Source organism: Pinus tabuliformis, chromosome 1_1, assembly GCF_031772625.1.
Source record: "Pinus tabuliformis cultivar Carrire ecotype Pingquan chromosome 1_1, CPIR1, whole genome shotgun sequence".
In the NCBI taxonomy this organism is placed as follows: Eukaryota; Viridiplantae; Streptophyta; class Pinopsida; order Pinales; family Pinaceae; genus Pinus; species Pinus tabuliformis.
The window spans coordinates 622,007,339-622,022,099 of NC_142297.1; the positions used below are offsets into that span (position 1 = coordinate 622,007,339).

At 37.5% G+C, this 14,761-nt stretch overlaps 1 protein-coding gene across 3 annotated transcripts in view; it reads left to right on the forward strand.

Annotated features, from left to right (window-relative positions):
* Window positions 1-14,418, forward strand: part of PUR7 (purin 7) — a 234,922-nt gene extending 220,504 nt beyond the window's left edge. For all 3 annotated transcript variants that reach the window (XM_089392427.1, XM_089392426.1, XM_089392425.1), the window contains 4 exons: window positions 13,014-13,064; window positions 13,270-13,316; window positions 13,509-13,566; window positions 13,669-14,418. In XM_089392427.1, the coding sequence (XP_089248553.1) occupies window positions 13,014-13,064; window positions 13,270-13,316; window positions 13,509-13,566; window positions 13,669-13,725 (213 nt within the window). In that variant the 3' untranslated portion in view covers window positions 13,726-14,418. The remainder of the gene's footprint in view (window positions 1-13,013; window positions 13,065-13,269; window positions 13,317-13,508; window positions 13,567-13,668) is intronic.
* The last annotated feature ends 343 nt before the right edge of the window (window positions 14,419-14,761 follow it).

Below are 14,761 nucleotides of genomic sequence, written 5' to 3' on the forward strand. Positions count from 1 at the left end.
TTGACCAATGTTGACCAGTAAGGAAAATGGTTCATTTGACTTGGATTGACCTGCGCTTAGTTGACTAGGATTTGGACCGAATTTTTTTAGTAGTTTGACCAAGGTTGACTGCAGGCTTTGACTGAAGTTGACTGCATAAATTCTGAAGTTTGATTGCAGGCTTTTTCTCTGCTTTGACCAATTTTTTTGAGGTTGTTTTGATTGGGTTTGACTGAGCTTAGAAGGCTTTGTTATTTGAATGTTGACTGTGCTGATTTGGAGGGTTGTTGACTATTGACTTTTGGATTCGTTAGGACATCGTTTGCTACTATTGACTTTGACAAAAATTGCAGACTATGACTTTGGATCAAATTTGAAATTTGGGCCCATCTCTCATTGGATATCGGTTAGTTGAATTGAATAGTTAAAGTTGTTGACCTTTGACTCATTGTTGATGAATTGGAACATTGTATCTCTCTGTTGAACATTTGATGACAATCTAATAGAAGAAGAATTTTGAAAGCGTCTCTCCCCTGTGGGGTTTTAACCTGGTCTTTGACCAAATATTGTGTCTTTCTTGTTTCATTTTCTTGGCTATCTTCTATTGCACTCGAATTATTGTTCTTTCTACAATTGTTTACTGTCATTGGAAGATTGAATTTATTTGGAAAGTGATTGCTAATTGAAGAAGAATGGGAATAAGTGATTGTGCTAAGCATAGAACATTGGACAATTAACACGACCTCCTCCACAAACAATTCTTGACCCTCTCCAAAATTCCTATAACTACACAATTTTCACCTCTTGAGTCCTATCTCACTTACTTGAGAAAATCACTTTCCCAAGAATAATGTGTCTTCACCTCTCCCTTAGGCTTGTTTTATGATTTCTCATTGAGCTAGATCTCAAACCCTAGATCTCCTATGTGATAGATGACCAGGATTAGGTCCTAAGTATCACTTGAGATCAATGGTTGAGATCAGATCTAGATCACTTAAATAATTAAATTATTTTTCCTTAGAAACTTAGCTCAATAGTTAACATTAATCAATAAATTAATTAATGTATTTTTCCTAAGTTAAACTTAGGAAAGAGATTATAAAAATCACTTACTCGTGAGCAAGCACCTAAAAAGGCAATTTGACATATTTTGCATCTTGACACCTAGCCTATGCAAAAGCACTTGTGTGAGCTATATTAACATCAACTCAGCTGGGATTCATCTAATTCACTAATGCAAATAACCTTTACATTTCATTACATTAACTTATTTTATCTCATAAAAGTCGATCACTTTAATTATTAAAGAAATTGCTAAGGTTCATGGTTAAGTAACCAACTTTCACAGGCCTAGACACTTAGGCTTGTTGGAGAATGTAACTAGTTTCGGTCTTCATAATTGACATTTGACTTATGTAATGATGTAATCTTTATGTATTAATCAAAAGAAGAAATAAAAATAAAAATAGAATCATTTATAAGGCATGGGTTTCATGCTTGGGTCATTGGTCAATAGGTGAAAATCATCCATTGCATGCTTATAGGTTTGTGCTAAGTCAAAGGTCACCATTACATTGCCAAAGACCCTTATGGGCACATGTACCAAATAAATAAATTATTAGTGAAGTCATTTATTTGTCTAGAAGCTTCAAATTGATTTAATCAGCCAGCTAGTTTATGTCGGCCTTGGTGAGCTTGAAAAGCCACATGAAAAAGGTATATAAAGGCATGACCTCGAACTCCTTTGGCAGACAAAAGAGCTCACATATCTATGTTTTGGGTTTGCAGTTTAGGAAAGGAGCGAAGGTGCAAGTAAGGTCTTCAAGGGATGTGAAGGAGGATGTCTTAGAGAACTCTCTTGTGGGGATTCCCCATGTTGGTGCACTTGAAGATATATGAGATTATCTAGTTGGTTGGTCTTGGAAGAAGCTTAGAGTCTTGTTTTTGGAAGTCTCATTTGAATATGATTTTATAAGAAGTTCTCGTGGGTTTTCCTCTTGGAGGGGTTTTTCCCTGGCTTGAGCCTATTTCTGGTGTCTCTCTGTTTATGATTGTGATCTTCATGTTTTGGCATTTATTTGATGATGGAAAACATAATCTTAATCAAGAAGAATAACAATAATATCACAGGTAAATGTCTCGTAATGGAAATGAATAAGCAGAAGAAGTTGCCTTTGTTAGTTTTTCCAACATGGTATCAGAGCCTAGTTTCAAGGAGGAGGCTGAAGGTCACTTTTGTATTATTTCATATTATGGCTCAATGACCTGATTGATTGAGTCGCATTCGGTTTCTCATGACTGCAATACAATATATTGTTATAAATCATCCTTGGGCTGTAACATTGCGTTTGTAGTATTACTCGCATAGTTTTGCATCATCCTCACTATGGAAAAGCTCCTATAGAATTACAGAGGATTGTTTTTGTGAATTATGACACGATTCGTTGTTTGGACCGCATACCCCTATAGCATATGATCAGAACTTCTTGCTCAATTAAAACCTCTCGCAGATCCGTGGCTCGTCTCTTATCTGAAGATGGTGTTGGAATTTCTCTTGGCTTGTTATATATTAACATTTGAGAATTGTTTAAAAGAATGGCGTTAGATTGGTTAATCACACCCTATGGCTCGTCAACATCACATATGAGACTGTGGGCAATCATACTGGCTTGATGACTATAGCAATGCTAGATTATTGTACACTGCAGAGGCTTGAGGATTGTGTCACGCCATCGCCTTACAATGGAATTACTCACTACCAGTGCCTGAATTAGTCAATGAAGACTTGTGATGCTCTAAGCTATAAATTCAATATAATGACTTAAGCTGTTGTTATTGTAGAGATTCATTCGACCTCCCAGGATCGATCTCCACGGGGTCTCGTTTGGACAATTATTATAAAATGGTGTTTAAGGGCAATACAAAATGCCAAGGTCACGTTCTTAGGGGCACTGTCGATGCTGGGAAGATCAGAATGACAATACCTACTACAATATTTGTGTTTGTTTGCTTGGTAGTACAGGTTCTAGTGGACATGGTGAGATTTGCCCTGGATAGGCCCTTATAGTACATTGCACGTTGTAATGAAATTGAGCGGCTTAGTGTTCCAAAAATGTTGTTGTAGCACAAAATCGTTGTCAAAAGTATTGCGTAAAAGTCGTGTGAAGATATATGGTTATGGATCTGACGGCGGGTCTGGCTATGGTGCCAGACATAGTGACTCATGTTAAGAGTGTGCGTGTGACATAAGGTTTGGTGGAGCAGAACAACGCATGCATAAACATGCTTGCCAATTGATGAAGTCGTCGTTTGACTAAGCTGCTGAGAAAAATTTGTGTGCCTGCACTCAAGGAGTAACGCTAGAGAGTAAGCCAGGCCCGTAGCTAATACGTTAGATATGAAGTTTGTGATGGGTTGTCCATATAGCAAACTCTATGGTAAAGAGGTGTGTATGATTTGTCAAGATTGTAATAATTATAAAGGGTCCAATTTGGGGTTTTGTAGCATGCTTTGTAAAGCTAAGGTCTAGGATTTGAAGATTTTCAAAAGTTTTGATATCTAGGGATTAGAAACCCTAGATGGGATAGAAAACCCTAGCAAGAAGCCCTAACCCAAATCTGATTTTTTCCCTCATAGAAACCCTAGCTTTGTCATCTAGGGTTTGTAAGAAGCATCTAGGACATACTAAACCATAGTGAGGAAGGAATTGGACATCTAGGAAGTGACATCAAAAACCCTAGAGTTGACCTTTCAATGAAAAAGTCAAGGTATTTAGGGTTTGTGTCTAAGAACCCTAGGAATGTATCCTCTAAGGAGACTATGGAAACCCTAGGTTGACTAAATTGTCATCATGCTCTTGTACTTGTATTTTGCTTGGTTGTACTTGTCATGAAATGTTGCAGGTACATAATTAAGAAAGCAAAATGAGAAGGATGGATAAGCAAGGCAGTCCTTATGCTTGGTAATGATAAGCATGATGAAAGGAGGGAACTAGAAGGACCCTGAGAAGACCAATGCTATCAAGGTCATAGAAGGAGTAAGTATACATCATTGTGAGTATGTCATCATAAACAAAAACATGTGATAGTAGCATATTTAAAGTCTACTTGAATCATCTAGTCTTTTAAGAATGAGATGTCTAGGACCATGTTTCATAGTGATTCATCCATGCATTGTCTAACATTATATTAGAGATGGTTATTTTGCTGAAGTGGATCTTCAGGATCCTATAAGAACCATCATTTGGGAAAAGGACTAGTATATATTCCATATTGTATGGAAATAATTTGTTGAAAGGATGAAGGAATGCAGTTGGTCAAGCTGCTAAATCATTGTGAAATGCATATAGCTAGATATTTGTGTGAAAGATTAGAAATGCATGTTTTAAGTAACCTTTGGGTAAGATCCATATGATCCTAAAAGAAAGGTTGGTCACATGCATGATGAATCTTTCATTTGATGAAAAGATGCCTAAAGTAAATGAAATTAACTTTCTAAGGAATGGTTAAGAGTATTATGAATTTTCTTCTCGAATAGGTATATATCAGTGATCAACATCTGAGATAATCTCCAGGAGAAGAATGGTAACTTGGTAATCAATTTGGATCCATGGGCACTCTAATATATGAAGGAAGACTTATGTGGAGATGGGTGTTGAGAATGTTGATAATGAGAAAGTCATCATGAGGTAAAGTTTTGTGTTTTTGTGTTTGGTTATCTGGTTAACATGTTGTTTTTGCTACTTGGGAGGATGTTCCAGGAATACAGGATGTCAGTCAAGGCAAAGTTCAACTGTGTAAATAGAATGTTGAGGGAAATTCAACATCTGGTTCCTTACAACTATGAAACCAAGAGGCGATCATCTTGGATTGATAGGTAGCATTGCAAGAAGATAACTTGAAGGTCAAAGTTCGTACTGCAAGAAGAAAGATCACTTTTGAGAAAACTATGATCAACTTGAAGTCTATAAAGGCTCAACAAAATGCCTTCATGAATGTAGACAAGATGAAAAGCGATCACTGACTTGGAACCTGTCATGAGAAGATGGCTCTGTGACCTGTATAATGAGATGGGGAGGAAAGAGGGAGCCATGCGAACTTTGAGGAATTGATAGCTAAATAAAAGACAAGTAAGAAAAACTTGCAATTATGACTTCTCTAAAGAAGTATGGAATCTCCTCTAGACTCGATAGGGAGTAAAAAGGAGTGTCCTTGCATAGGATCAGGATATCCTCCCTGTTTAAGAGTGAGTGATGGTGGATAGTTCTTATCCTTATGTGTCAAGCACTAGACCAGGACTAACAACCATAAGTCTTAGTGAAGGCGATAAGGAAAGAATGGTGTCTAGAGGATTGGATAAGCATCTATGGTTTCCTTGAAGGATTGATCATCCAAGAAAGGAAAGGGACCAATACTTCATGAGGATTTGGTATCCAAGATAGGAAGTAGTCTCGCGGACCAACACTCTTTGAGGATATGACCAGTGTTTTTAAAACCGGCCTTCCTAACCGGTAACCGGTCAAACCGACCGGTCAGCGAGGCCACCAGTTGGAACCGGCTAAAAAACTCGGTCAGGAAGGTGATGTGGCGGATTTTTGGCCCTAACCGGTCCTAACCGACCGGTTTAGGACAGAACCGGCCGGCTGGTAGTCAAACGGGCCGGTTTCATCCTAATGTTTATGTGAATGAGCTAGGTTGGTTCAACTAACATCAAACTTTCAAGATGTGTAGCTAGTAGAGGTTGTGACTCAAATGAAACAAGCTTGAGTTGGAATCAGCGTCCATTGCCACTTAAAGTCCACGTACATCTTGAAACAACTACATTTTACCTACAAGCTCCTTGTTTCACATTAGATCTTTAGCTTGTGTTGTTTAAAGCCTTTTTGGCAGTGAGCTTATGACTTGTGAAATTTGTGGAGTGTTGCTAAGCCTTAATTTTCCATCTGCTAGTCCCTCTTTTATCTTCACCTCAAGTCTTTTGTTGAAGTTTTCAAGCTTTGACACACCTCCTCGAAAGTTACTCTCATTGCGACACTTTTCATTCACTAATTTTTGGCAACCTTCCATCGTTGTAATATGGCATGCATCATTGAAGCTTTTAACTTTTTAATACTTATGACAAGGTGAAAATCTCCTAGACTTTGAACCTTTTAAGCCTGTGTCATTTGATCAATTGCCTCTATCTTTTGATTTTTTGTATCAACCTATGGCACAAAGTTTGCAAGTTTTGAAGTTCAAAGTTACCACAACATGTTGCACAATGATGTACCTTTGGGTATCAATAAAGGTGCAATAAGACCATAAGAGCCACAAAGCAAAAGAAACAAGTTTGGAACTTTCAATAATGTGCATTAGATCACATGTAAATGAAAGATTGAAAACTCCAATCCTTATGATAGGGAGCAAAAGGAAAAGAATTTGCAAATGTTGCATTTTGCAAGCTACTTAAACTTTCAAAAAATCTCAACCTCACAAGAAAGTAAAACTTCAATATCAAGTAAATTGCAACAAGGAAAAGGGCTTATCATGATAAGTGGTAAATGAAAGTGACATGTCGCAAACATTTTAATGACTGAAAGATTCAACTCACGCAACAAGACACATAAGAATGACTGAAAGATTCAACTCACACAACAACACACATAAGACGGATCAATAGCAATGTGCCACATCACAAGTCGCAGATCAGGCCGAGGCATCCTCAGACTCTGAACCAGATGATGTCTATGTAGCTCCTGATGATGATTCTGTGTCTAGTAGTGGTGATGAACTTGATGATTGATCATGTGTACATTGTAGACTTGTAGTAGGCCAATGGCCTCATAGCTTGCAACATTGTTTTTTGACTTTATAGGCCATTTAAAGCCTCATTGCTTATGTATTTTACTATTTTGTCGATGATATGTACTGCACTCGGTGCCATTTTGATATATTCACCTTTACATGGTATATAAATGAGCAAACTTTGCATATTTTGTCTCTATTGGCTTGGAATCATGGTTTTAAATCTTAAAAATAGTTTTGTTTCATTAAAAATTAATTATTTAATGTATTTTTCTAAAACCGGTTCGTTTAGACCTAACCAGTGCCAGTTTGACCGGTTCCGGTCGATAAACCGGTTCATTAGGTGGACTGGTCTGGTCACCAGTTCCGGTTTTAAAAACATTGGATATGATAGGTTTCCAAGACAAGAGTGGGCGAAGAGGAACGATATCTTTTGAGGATTCAGGGCCAAGAATCCAAGATAAGAGTAGTCTTAAAGGACATACCTTATGAACATTCAGATGGGGTATGTGAAGTAGTGCACTATCACATGTAAAGCCTCCTAGCATAATGTCTAGTTAGGCCTCAGAGACAATGTTGGTTGATCATAATATTGATGCTTACAAGATGGCTTATCAATCTGACTCTTCTATGAGAACTTTTCAAAGGGAGTACTATCCTTGTACCGGTTGGTCAATTATGAGTACCTCCCTAGTTAAGAGGGAGTGTTGGAGAATGTAACTAGTTTCAGTCTTCATAATTAACATTTGACTTATGTAATGGATAACTCTCACCAGTTACCGATTATCCTAGATTAAAAAAAAAAAAAAACATTTGACTTATGTAATGATGTAATCTCTATGTATTGATCAAAAGAAGAAAGAAAAATAAAAAGGAAATCATTTATGCAGCATGGGTTTCATGCTTGGGTCATTGGTCAATAGGTCAAAAGCATCCATTGTATGCTTATAGGTTTGTCATAAGTCAAAGGTCACCATTACATTGCAAAAGACCCTTATGGGCACATGTACCAAAGAAATAAATTATTATTGAAGTCATTTATATGTCTAGAAGCTTCAAATTGATTTGGTCGGCCGGCTAGTCTATGTTAGCCTTGGTGATCTTGAAAAGCCACATGAAAAAGGTTTATAAAGTTATGACCTCGCACTCCTTTCGCAGACAAGAGAACGCACATATCTTTGTTCTAGGTTTGCAGTTTAGGAAAGGAGCGAAGGTGCACATAAGGTCTTCAAGGGATGTGAAGGAGGAAATCTCAGAGAACTCTCTTGTGGGGATTTCCCATGTTGGTGCACTTGAAGATATTTGAGACTATCTAGCTGGTTGGTCTTGGAAGAAGCTTAGAGTCTTGTTTTTGAAAGTCTCCTTTGAATCTGATTTTATTAGAAGAAGTTCTCATGGGTTTTCCCCCTGGAGGGGTTTTGCCCTGTCTTGAGCCTATTTCTAGTGTCTCTCTGTTTATGATTGTGATCTTCATGTTTTGTCATTTATTTGATGATGGAAAACATAATCTTAATCAAGAAAAAGAACAATAATATCACAAGTGTCTTGTAAAGGAAATGAATGAGTAGAAGAAGCTGCCTTTGTTAGTTTTTCCAACAAGGCATGCATAAAAGTACTTGCCTAAGCTACTAACATCAACCCTCCCTCTTAGTGAAGAGGTACTTCCTGGAGATCCTTTTGGAACTAGTTGTGCCTCTAATACTAGCACAATGTTCATTTGGATCATCCTTCATCATGGCCTTACTCCAAACCTTGTGGTCTGTTGCCTCTTTAGTGATTCTACTCAGCGACGCCATGTGGCTCAAAAACTTCTTCGGAGGCTTGCTCTCCTTGAATGTGCTCTTAGGAGCACCTTGACATGCTCTTGAGCATCCTTTATTGTCTCGTCAAACTACCTGGGTCTCCTGACAAAACTGAAAGGAGCTAATGATTCCTCTCCACTTGATGGATGACTCCTTGAACTAGAAGCCTTTGCATGCTGTTCTACCTTTGAGGCCTCCTGCTTCTCATCCTTTGTAATTATTGGTGGCAACTCATGACACTTCCTAGATGCCAAGCTCTCCTCAAACCTAACATCTCTACCAATGTTGCAGTTATCGTTATCGGGATAATATCAACAAGGGAAAAAATCGGGAAAAAATAGGAAAAAATCGTAAAAATGGGGAAATAATAGGGAAAAAATCGTAAAATACAAAAATATTCATTTTTTTTTAATATCTAAAGCATCTACAACATAAAATAAATACATTGACACATAAATATGATAAAATAACTAATATATAAGATGTGTAATATCATTTCTCGTGCTACATCACACATAACAGTGAATCATGTCCTGAATAGTAAGTCTTGACTTGTGAGTCCCAACTCGGCCTCAAAATATCAACAAAAAATATAATAATGTATCTCATATTATGAGTCATAATGTCATATACAATGAAATGAACCAAATAACTAATACTACTGATTTCCTCTACCCCTCTTGCGAGAAAATGCAATAGATTTCCCTTTCTCTCTAGATGTAGATGCCGGTGGAGTTGGAAATGGACTCTGCTGTGCTCTAGAAGCTGAAGAACTAGGAGTAGGAGCTATAGGAGGTAGACCACGTCCTCTACTGGTGGCAGGGGTAGCCCGGGTAGGTGGTGTCACCTCCTCCTCTTGTTGCTCCTCCTCCTCCTCCGCATCTACGCCTTCCACTACCTCCTGCTCTAACCAATCATTGGCAGACTCCATGAGAGGCCTCTCGGCCTCAACCCTCCATGCAGCAATGGTGTCAATCCCATCCAATGAGATGGCCTCCATATCAGGTCTTCTCTCAAGTTGCCTCACCCACAATCGAAGATTGTAGTAGACGTAGACCATGTCATTAAATCGTTGGGACTCCAACCTGTACAAATATCATGAAATAATAATTAAAGAAAAATATTGTTTAATGAATTCCAAAAATTAATTGGAAATTTGCAATATTTTAAGTTGCTGGGACTCCAACCTGTACAAATATCATGAAATAATAATTATAAAAAAAATATTGTTTAATGAATTCCAAAAATTAATTGGAAATTTGCAATATTTTAAGTTTTAAGTTTAACCTGTTGCGCTTATTGTTGTGTAATTTTTCAAATACACTCCAGTTGTGCTCTCATCTTGAGGAGCTACATGTTTGGTTGAAGATCAAATGGCAAGCTTTTGCAGATGGGGTACCCTGCCACCATACATTCTCCACCATGCATCTACAACAAAATTACAAATAAAATTTTAAATAAACATAAGAAAAAAATGAAATTTGAAAGTTGAAGCAAAGTATGAAGTTATGAACTTGAAGAGACAATGAAATTTGAAACAAACTAAAAAATACCTGGCATTTTAGTCGTCTTATCAGTCACAACCATCTCAAAGCCAAATGTGCCACCTGCCATCTTGTATGTCTCCATTTCTTTGGAGATTTCTGTACGTTTTGTTGAAGATCACACCATCCTATGAACACAGGTTAAGAGTCCATCCATGATCTCAGCATCAAATACGAACCCACATGGGTAAGAAAATGTAGGTTCAGGTAGATCCCTGCAGCATGAATTGGACGATGGAGTGTGTTGTTCCATCGTTCATCAATCACTTCCCATAGGGGTAGTTGTTTCTGAAACCCCTCATTTCCCTTATCATCATAGTAGGCCCGAATGGATTCTTTGGCCCTGTCCATGGCCTCATACAAATAGCCCATTGTGGGCTTCTCACCATCAACCAATCGAAGAACCTTTACCAAAGGTTCAATAACGGTGCACACCCCCTGCACTCCGCCCAGAAGTCTTCCTGGTATGAAACTAATCTGCATATGGCCTCTCCCTCTAGTTTGCGGTTCATTGTCAAAGCACGCCACTCCTCTGAAAGAAACGTTCTCTTCACATCCCACATAGAATTCAAGAGGGATTGAAGAGAGATGAAACTGGCAGCAAATCGTGTAATGGTGGGGCGCACCAACTCCTTGTTGTTGGTGAATTTTCTCATCAAGCTAAGCATAGATGTATGATTATATATAAATTTTGTAATGTTTTTTGATGAGTCAACAATATCTTTGACAAAGGAAATTTTTCCTATGTCCTCCAACATCAAATCAATACAATGTGCAGCACAAGGTGTCCAAAATAAAGTAGGATGCCTCTCCGTAAGCATCTTGCCAACAACATAATTTGCAGCATTGTTCGTTATGACTTGGACAACATGTTCTGCATCCACCTCCAAAATAAACACATCCAGCAAATCACATAAAGTTTTTGCATCTTTGATATGTGAAGATGCATCAATAGATTTCATAAACATTGTCCCCTTGGAACTACTAACCAAGAAGTTTATAAGGGTTCTCCCTTTTTGGTCAGTCCAACCATCTGACATCACAATGCATCTTGTTTGTGCCCATGATGCCCTAAAATCCTCCAATCTTTTGGTGCAGTCAACCTTTTCATTTTGAAAAATCCGGCCTCTAAAGTCATCATTAGAAGGGATTTTGTACCCTGGGCCAATAGTTGCAATAGCATCAACAACAGGCTGGGAAAATGGATTATTCCTTGCAACGCTGAAAGGAATATCACTCCAAAGAAGAAATTTGACCAACAACTTGTCAGCTGGTTCTTTCTCAATTTTTTTAAGCATTGAAGTGATAGATGGTTGTGAACCAGGCGTGGTTCTAGGAACAAAAAATGATGAGGTAGCTACCAGGTTGGTTGTAGATATTGATGCTGAAGTAGAACCAGTGCCACTTCTTTGTTCACCTGAGCCTAACACCCTCTTTGCTAGTTGTTTCTTCATTTCTGCTTTGGCCTCTCTCTCGTGCTCTAATTCTTCCAATGATCTCATGGCTCTTCGGATGATTTCCGGATTTGTATTTGTGCAAGGCCCTACATCAAATCCAGGGATTTGTGCAACGTGATACTTCAATCTATAAACCCCCTCTGACATATGATACCCACAAAACTTGCAACTCAAGTTTATTCTATCAAACTCTCCATCAGGTTCACCAAATTCCCACAGAGGGTCCAATTTCCTTGGCATATTTGTAACTTTGTTGAATTCTTGACTCTTGAGTTTTAAATTTGTAAGATGAAGTTTGAACTTTGAACTTTGAAGTTGAACGGTGAACCTATGGCAAATAAGGATTGCAAGTTACAAAAATAAAAAAAAATTACATACATGAGTAACATGACAAAACACATTGAATTTTTGACAATTTAACAACCAAAAACACCATTAAATCAACTCAAAAATATTTGATAAACAATGGGTTATCCAAACCCAACCAAAACAAAAAAAACCAAAACAAAACACACATATTTGGTGCCCATACCGGTTTGCCAGAGAAAATTGATCCTCTTCTCCTCAACTCTCAATCCACCAGTGTTTTTGAGTCGTTTTTCTCCTCCCCAACTCCCAATCGACCAGGGTTTTTCTCCTAGGTCACTCCCAATCCACGCTGCTGCTGCTGTCTGTCCAAATCAATTAAAAAAATTCGTTTTTTTTTTTTTTTTTTTTTTTTTTTTTTGTGTTATAAATCCGCTGTCCACCGGCCCAGTGATAAAATTCGATCGAATCGCGAAAAAAATACGTGTAAAAATCGGGCAATATTATCCCGATTTTTACCATTTTCCGATTTTTTCCTTTGCCAATATTATCCCGATAACGATAACTGCAACATTGGTCTGCATTGCCCTTGATTAATTCAAATTTGGTCCTCATAGGCTTGTGGTTATAACAAAATGAGCATTGAGTTTGTTTTAACACTAGCATGAGTATTAGTGTTGCTGTAACACTAGCATGAGCACTAAGGGATGCCTTTAATGGGCTTCTACTATAACACCAATGTGAGCACTAAGTGTTTCTTGCAGGGTACAAGCTTCTATAGTGTTGTAACAATGGAACTCCCATATCTTTATGTCTTCTATGTTCCACATATAATTTTGTCTTGTTAGATGGTTTCTATTTGATTATTTCTGCATAAATGTCCTCTAATTTTTAAAGGAGATTAGTAAAACTACCATTCACTTATGAGATTAGCTATCTAGAAAAGTTTTCCAGCTAACTATTATTAATGGAACTCCCATGTCACTATGCCTTCTGTGTTCTACATATAGTTTTGTACTGTTAGATGGTTTGTGTTTGATTAATTTGCAGAAGTTTTCAAAGGAGATCGCCAATAAAACTGCCATTACCTATGAGATTATCTGTCCATTTCTTATTTCTATTTTCTATTTTAATTACTGGCAGGAGTTCTTGCGTCTGTGGTTCCGTGACAATTGTGACCCTTATAAAGATGAGGTTAGTAAATATTTTAATATAGATATAACCTTCAAGCTCTTTCTTAATTTTTTCTATTTTTTTTATTCAACACCAATTGAATGTGAAGGAATATAGATAGGCAATGACAAACGAAAAGATTCATATCCTATGCTAAACACATTTTTGAATCTTTTCAAAGGGATTTTTTGGGAGTGAATGATTGATGCAAGTAGCAATTGTGCAGGTTTTACCAGATGCTCCACGTGAACTTGTTTCCGAGCTTGCTTGGCGGTATGTTACATGCTGCATCACATCTCTTAAACATGTCTGCACTTGTTAAACCTGTCGTGCGAGGGCTTCTCTGGTTCAGAACAAATTACATAAAATCTTAACAGAGTTTGTGCTTCTTGATAGTTGAAGGTTTTGGTATCACCTTAAAATTTCATTGAGCTAACCTTTGTTTTTGCTGGTTTTGGTGTGTAGCTATATTTTCCTATATGAAACAATAACAGGCTTAAAGTTTGATCTACCAGAGTTGAAGGTAATGTAGATTTGTTTACTCAAAGATGGAGATGTGGAGGAATGGATTATGTGTGAATCTATGGTTCTTATCGTTATCTTTTAATATTTGAATTCTCTGCAGGAGTCACAACATGAGCGTATCACAAGAAATGTTTCACAGGCAATATTGCATCATTAATATTCTTTCTTGTGTAAAAAGGCCAAACAAGATTTGCCTGGGAGATTTTGTATGCATTGTTTGCATGTGCAAAGGTCCGCAAGTGCATGCATTTAATGAAGGGATCTGAGTTTTAAATATGACCTGCAGTGTCTCAAATGCTAGATGTGATCATCAGATATTCCTGTGCAAAAGAAATGCATTCTGTTTGAAGGTCCACGGTATATTTGCTTACTGCATAATAGTGTGGGAGTTGGTACCAGCCAAGAAAAACTTCTCTTGAGAGATAGATTATGATGTTGGTGAGTTCCCCTCTCTCCATCTCAGATAATCAAACTGAGTTTGACTATTGAGCTAAAGTATATAATACGCAGGGAAGACCATCTGCAGTATCCAGCATATGCCTAAAGCATGACTGCTTTTAAGAACAGTTCCTGTACGAGCATTTAAGTCAAGCAAATGACTTTATGAAAAAGCCTGAATGCATATTACATCTCTTTATATTTGACAAATGCCAACTCTAATTTCTTTAACCAAGAATATTGTCATGGGAGTGTGATTTTTTGAGGTGTCAAATCTGTCAACCTTCCAGCCATCTATGATTTAATTATTTGTGCTTTTACACAGACAAGCAGTCATTTTTCTTGAATGTTCTTGTATGTATCCCTCAATTTGTGATATGAATCTTAGAGCTTTACATTTTTCCTTATTGTCTGATAAGGTCTTTCTTTTGGTAATATATGCCTCTTGTAACCTCTAATGGATTACAATATTCTGGTCTAATGATTTGTGTATACTCAGGAAACGTTTACAGTGAAATTTTCAGATTATAATGGTATGACAGATTATTTACAACATCCATTCTAAACATGTAATGGTTGTTCTTTTGGCTGTGTTTGGTTTGGCATGCTTTGGGTGTTTATAATTCAAAGATGAAATCCTTGTTAACTAACGTTATCCTGCAATCCAAAAACTATTGATGCAGCCTAAGGCTTCTTCTTCATACAAAGTTTCCATGGGAAATGCACCGCACATAGCTGCTGCCGTCATGGGATTC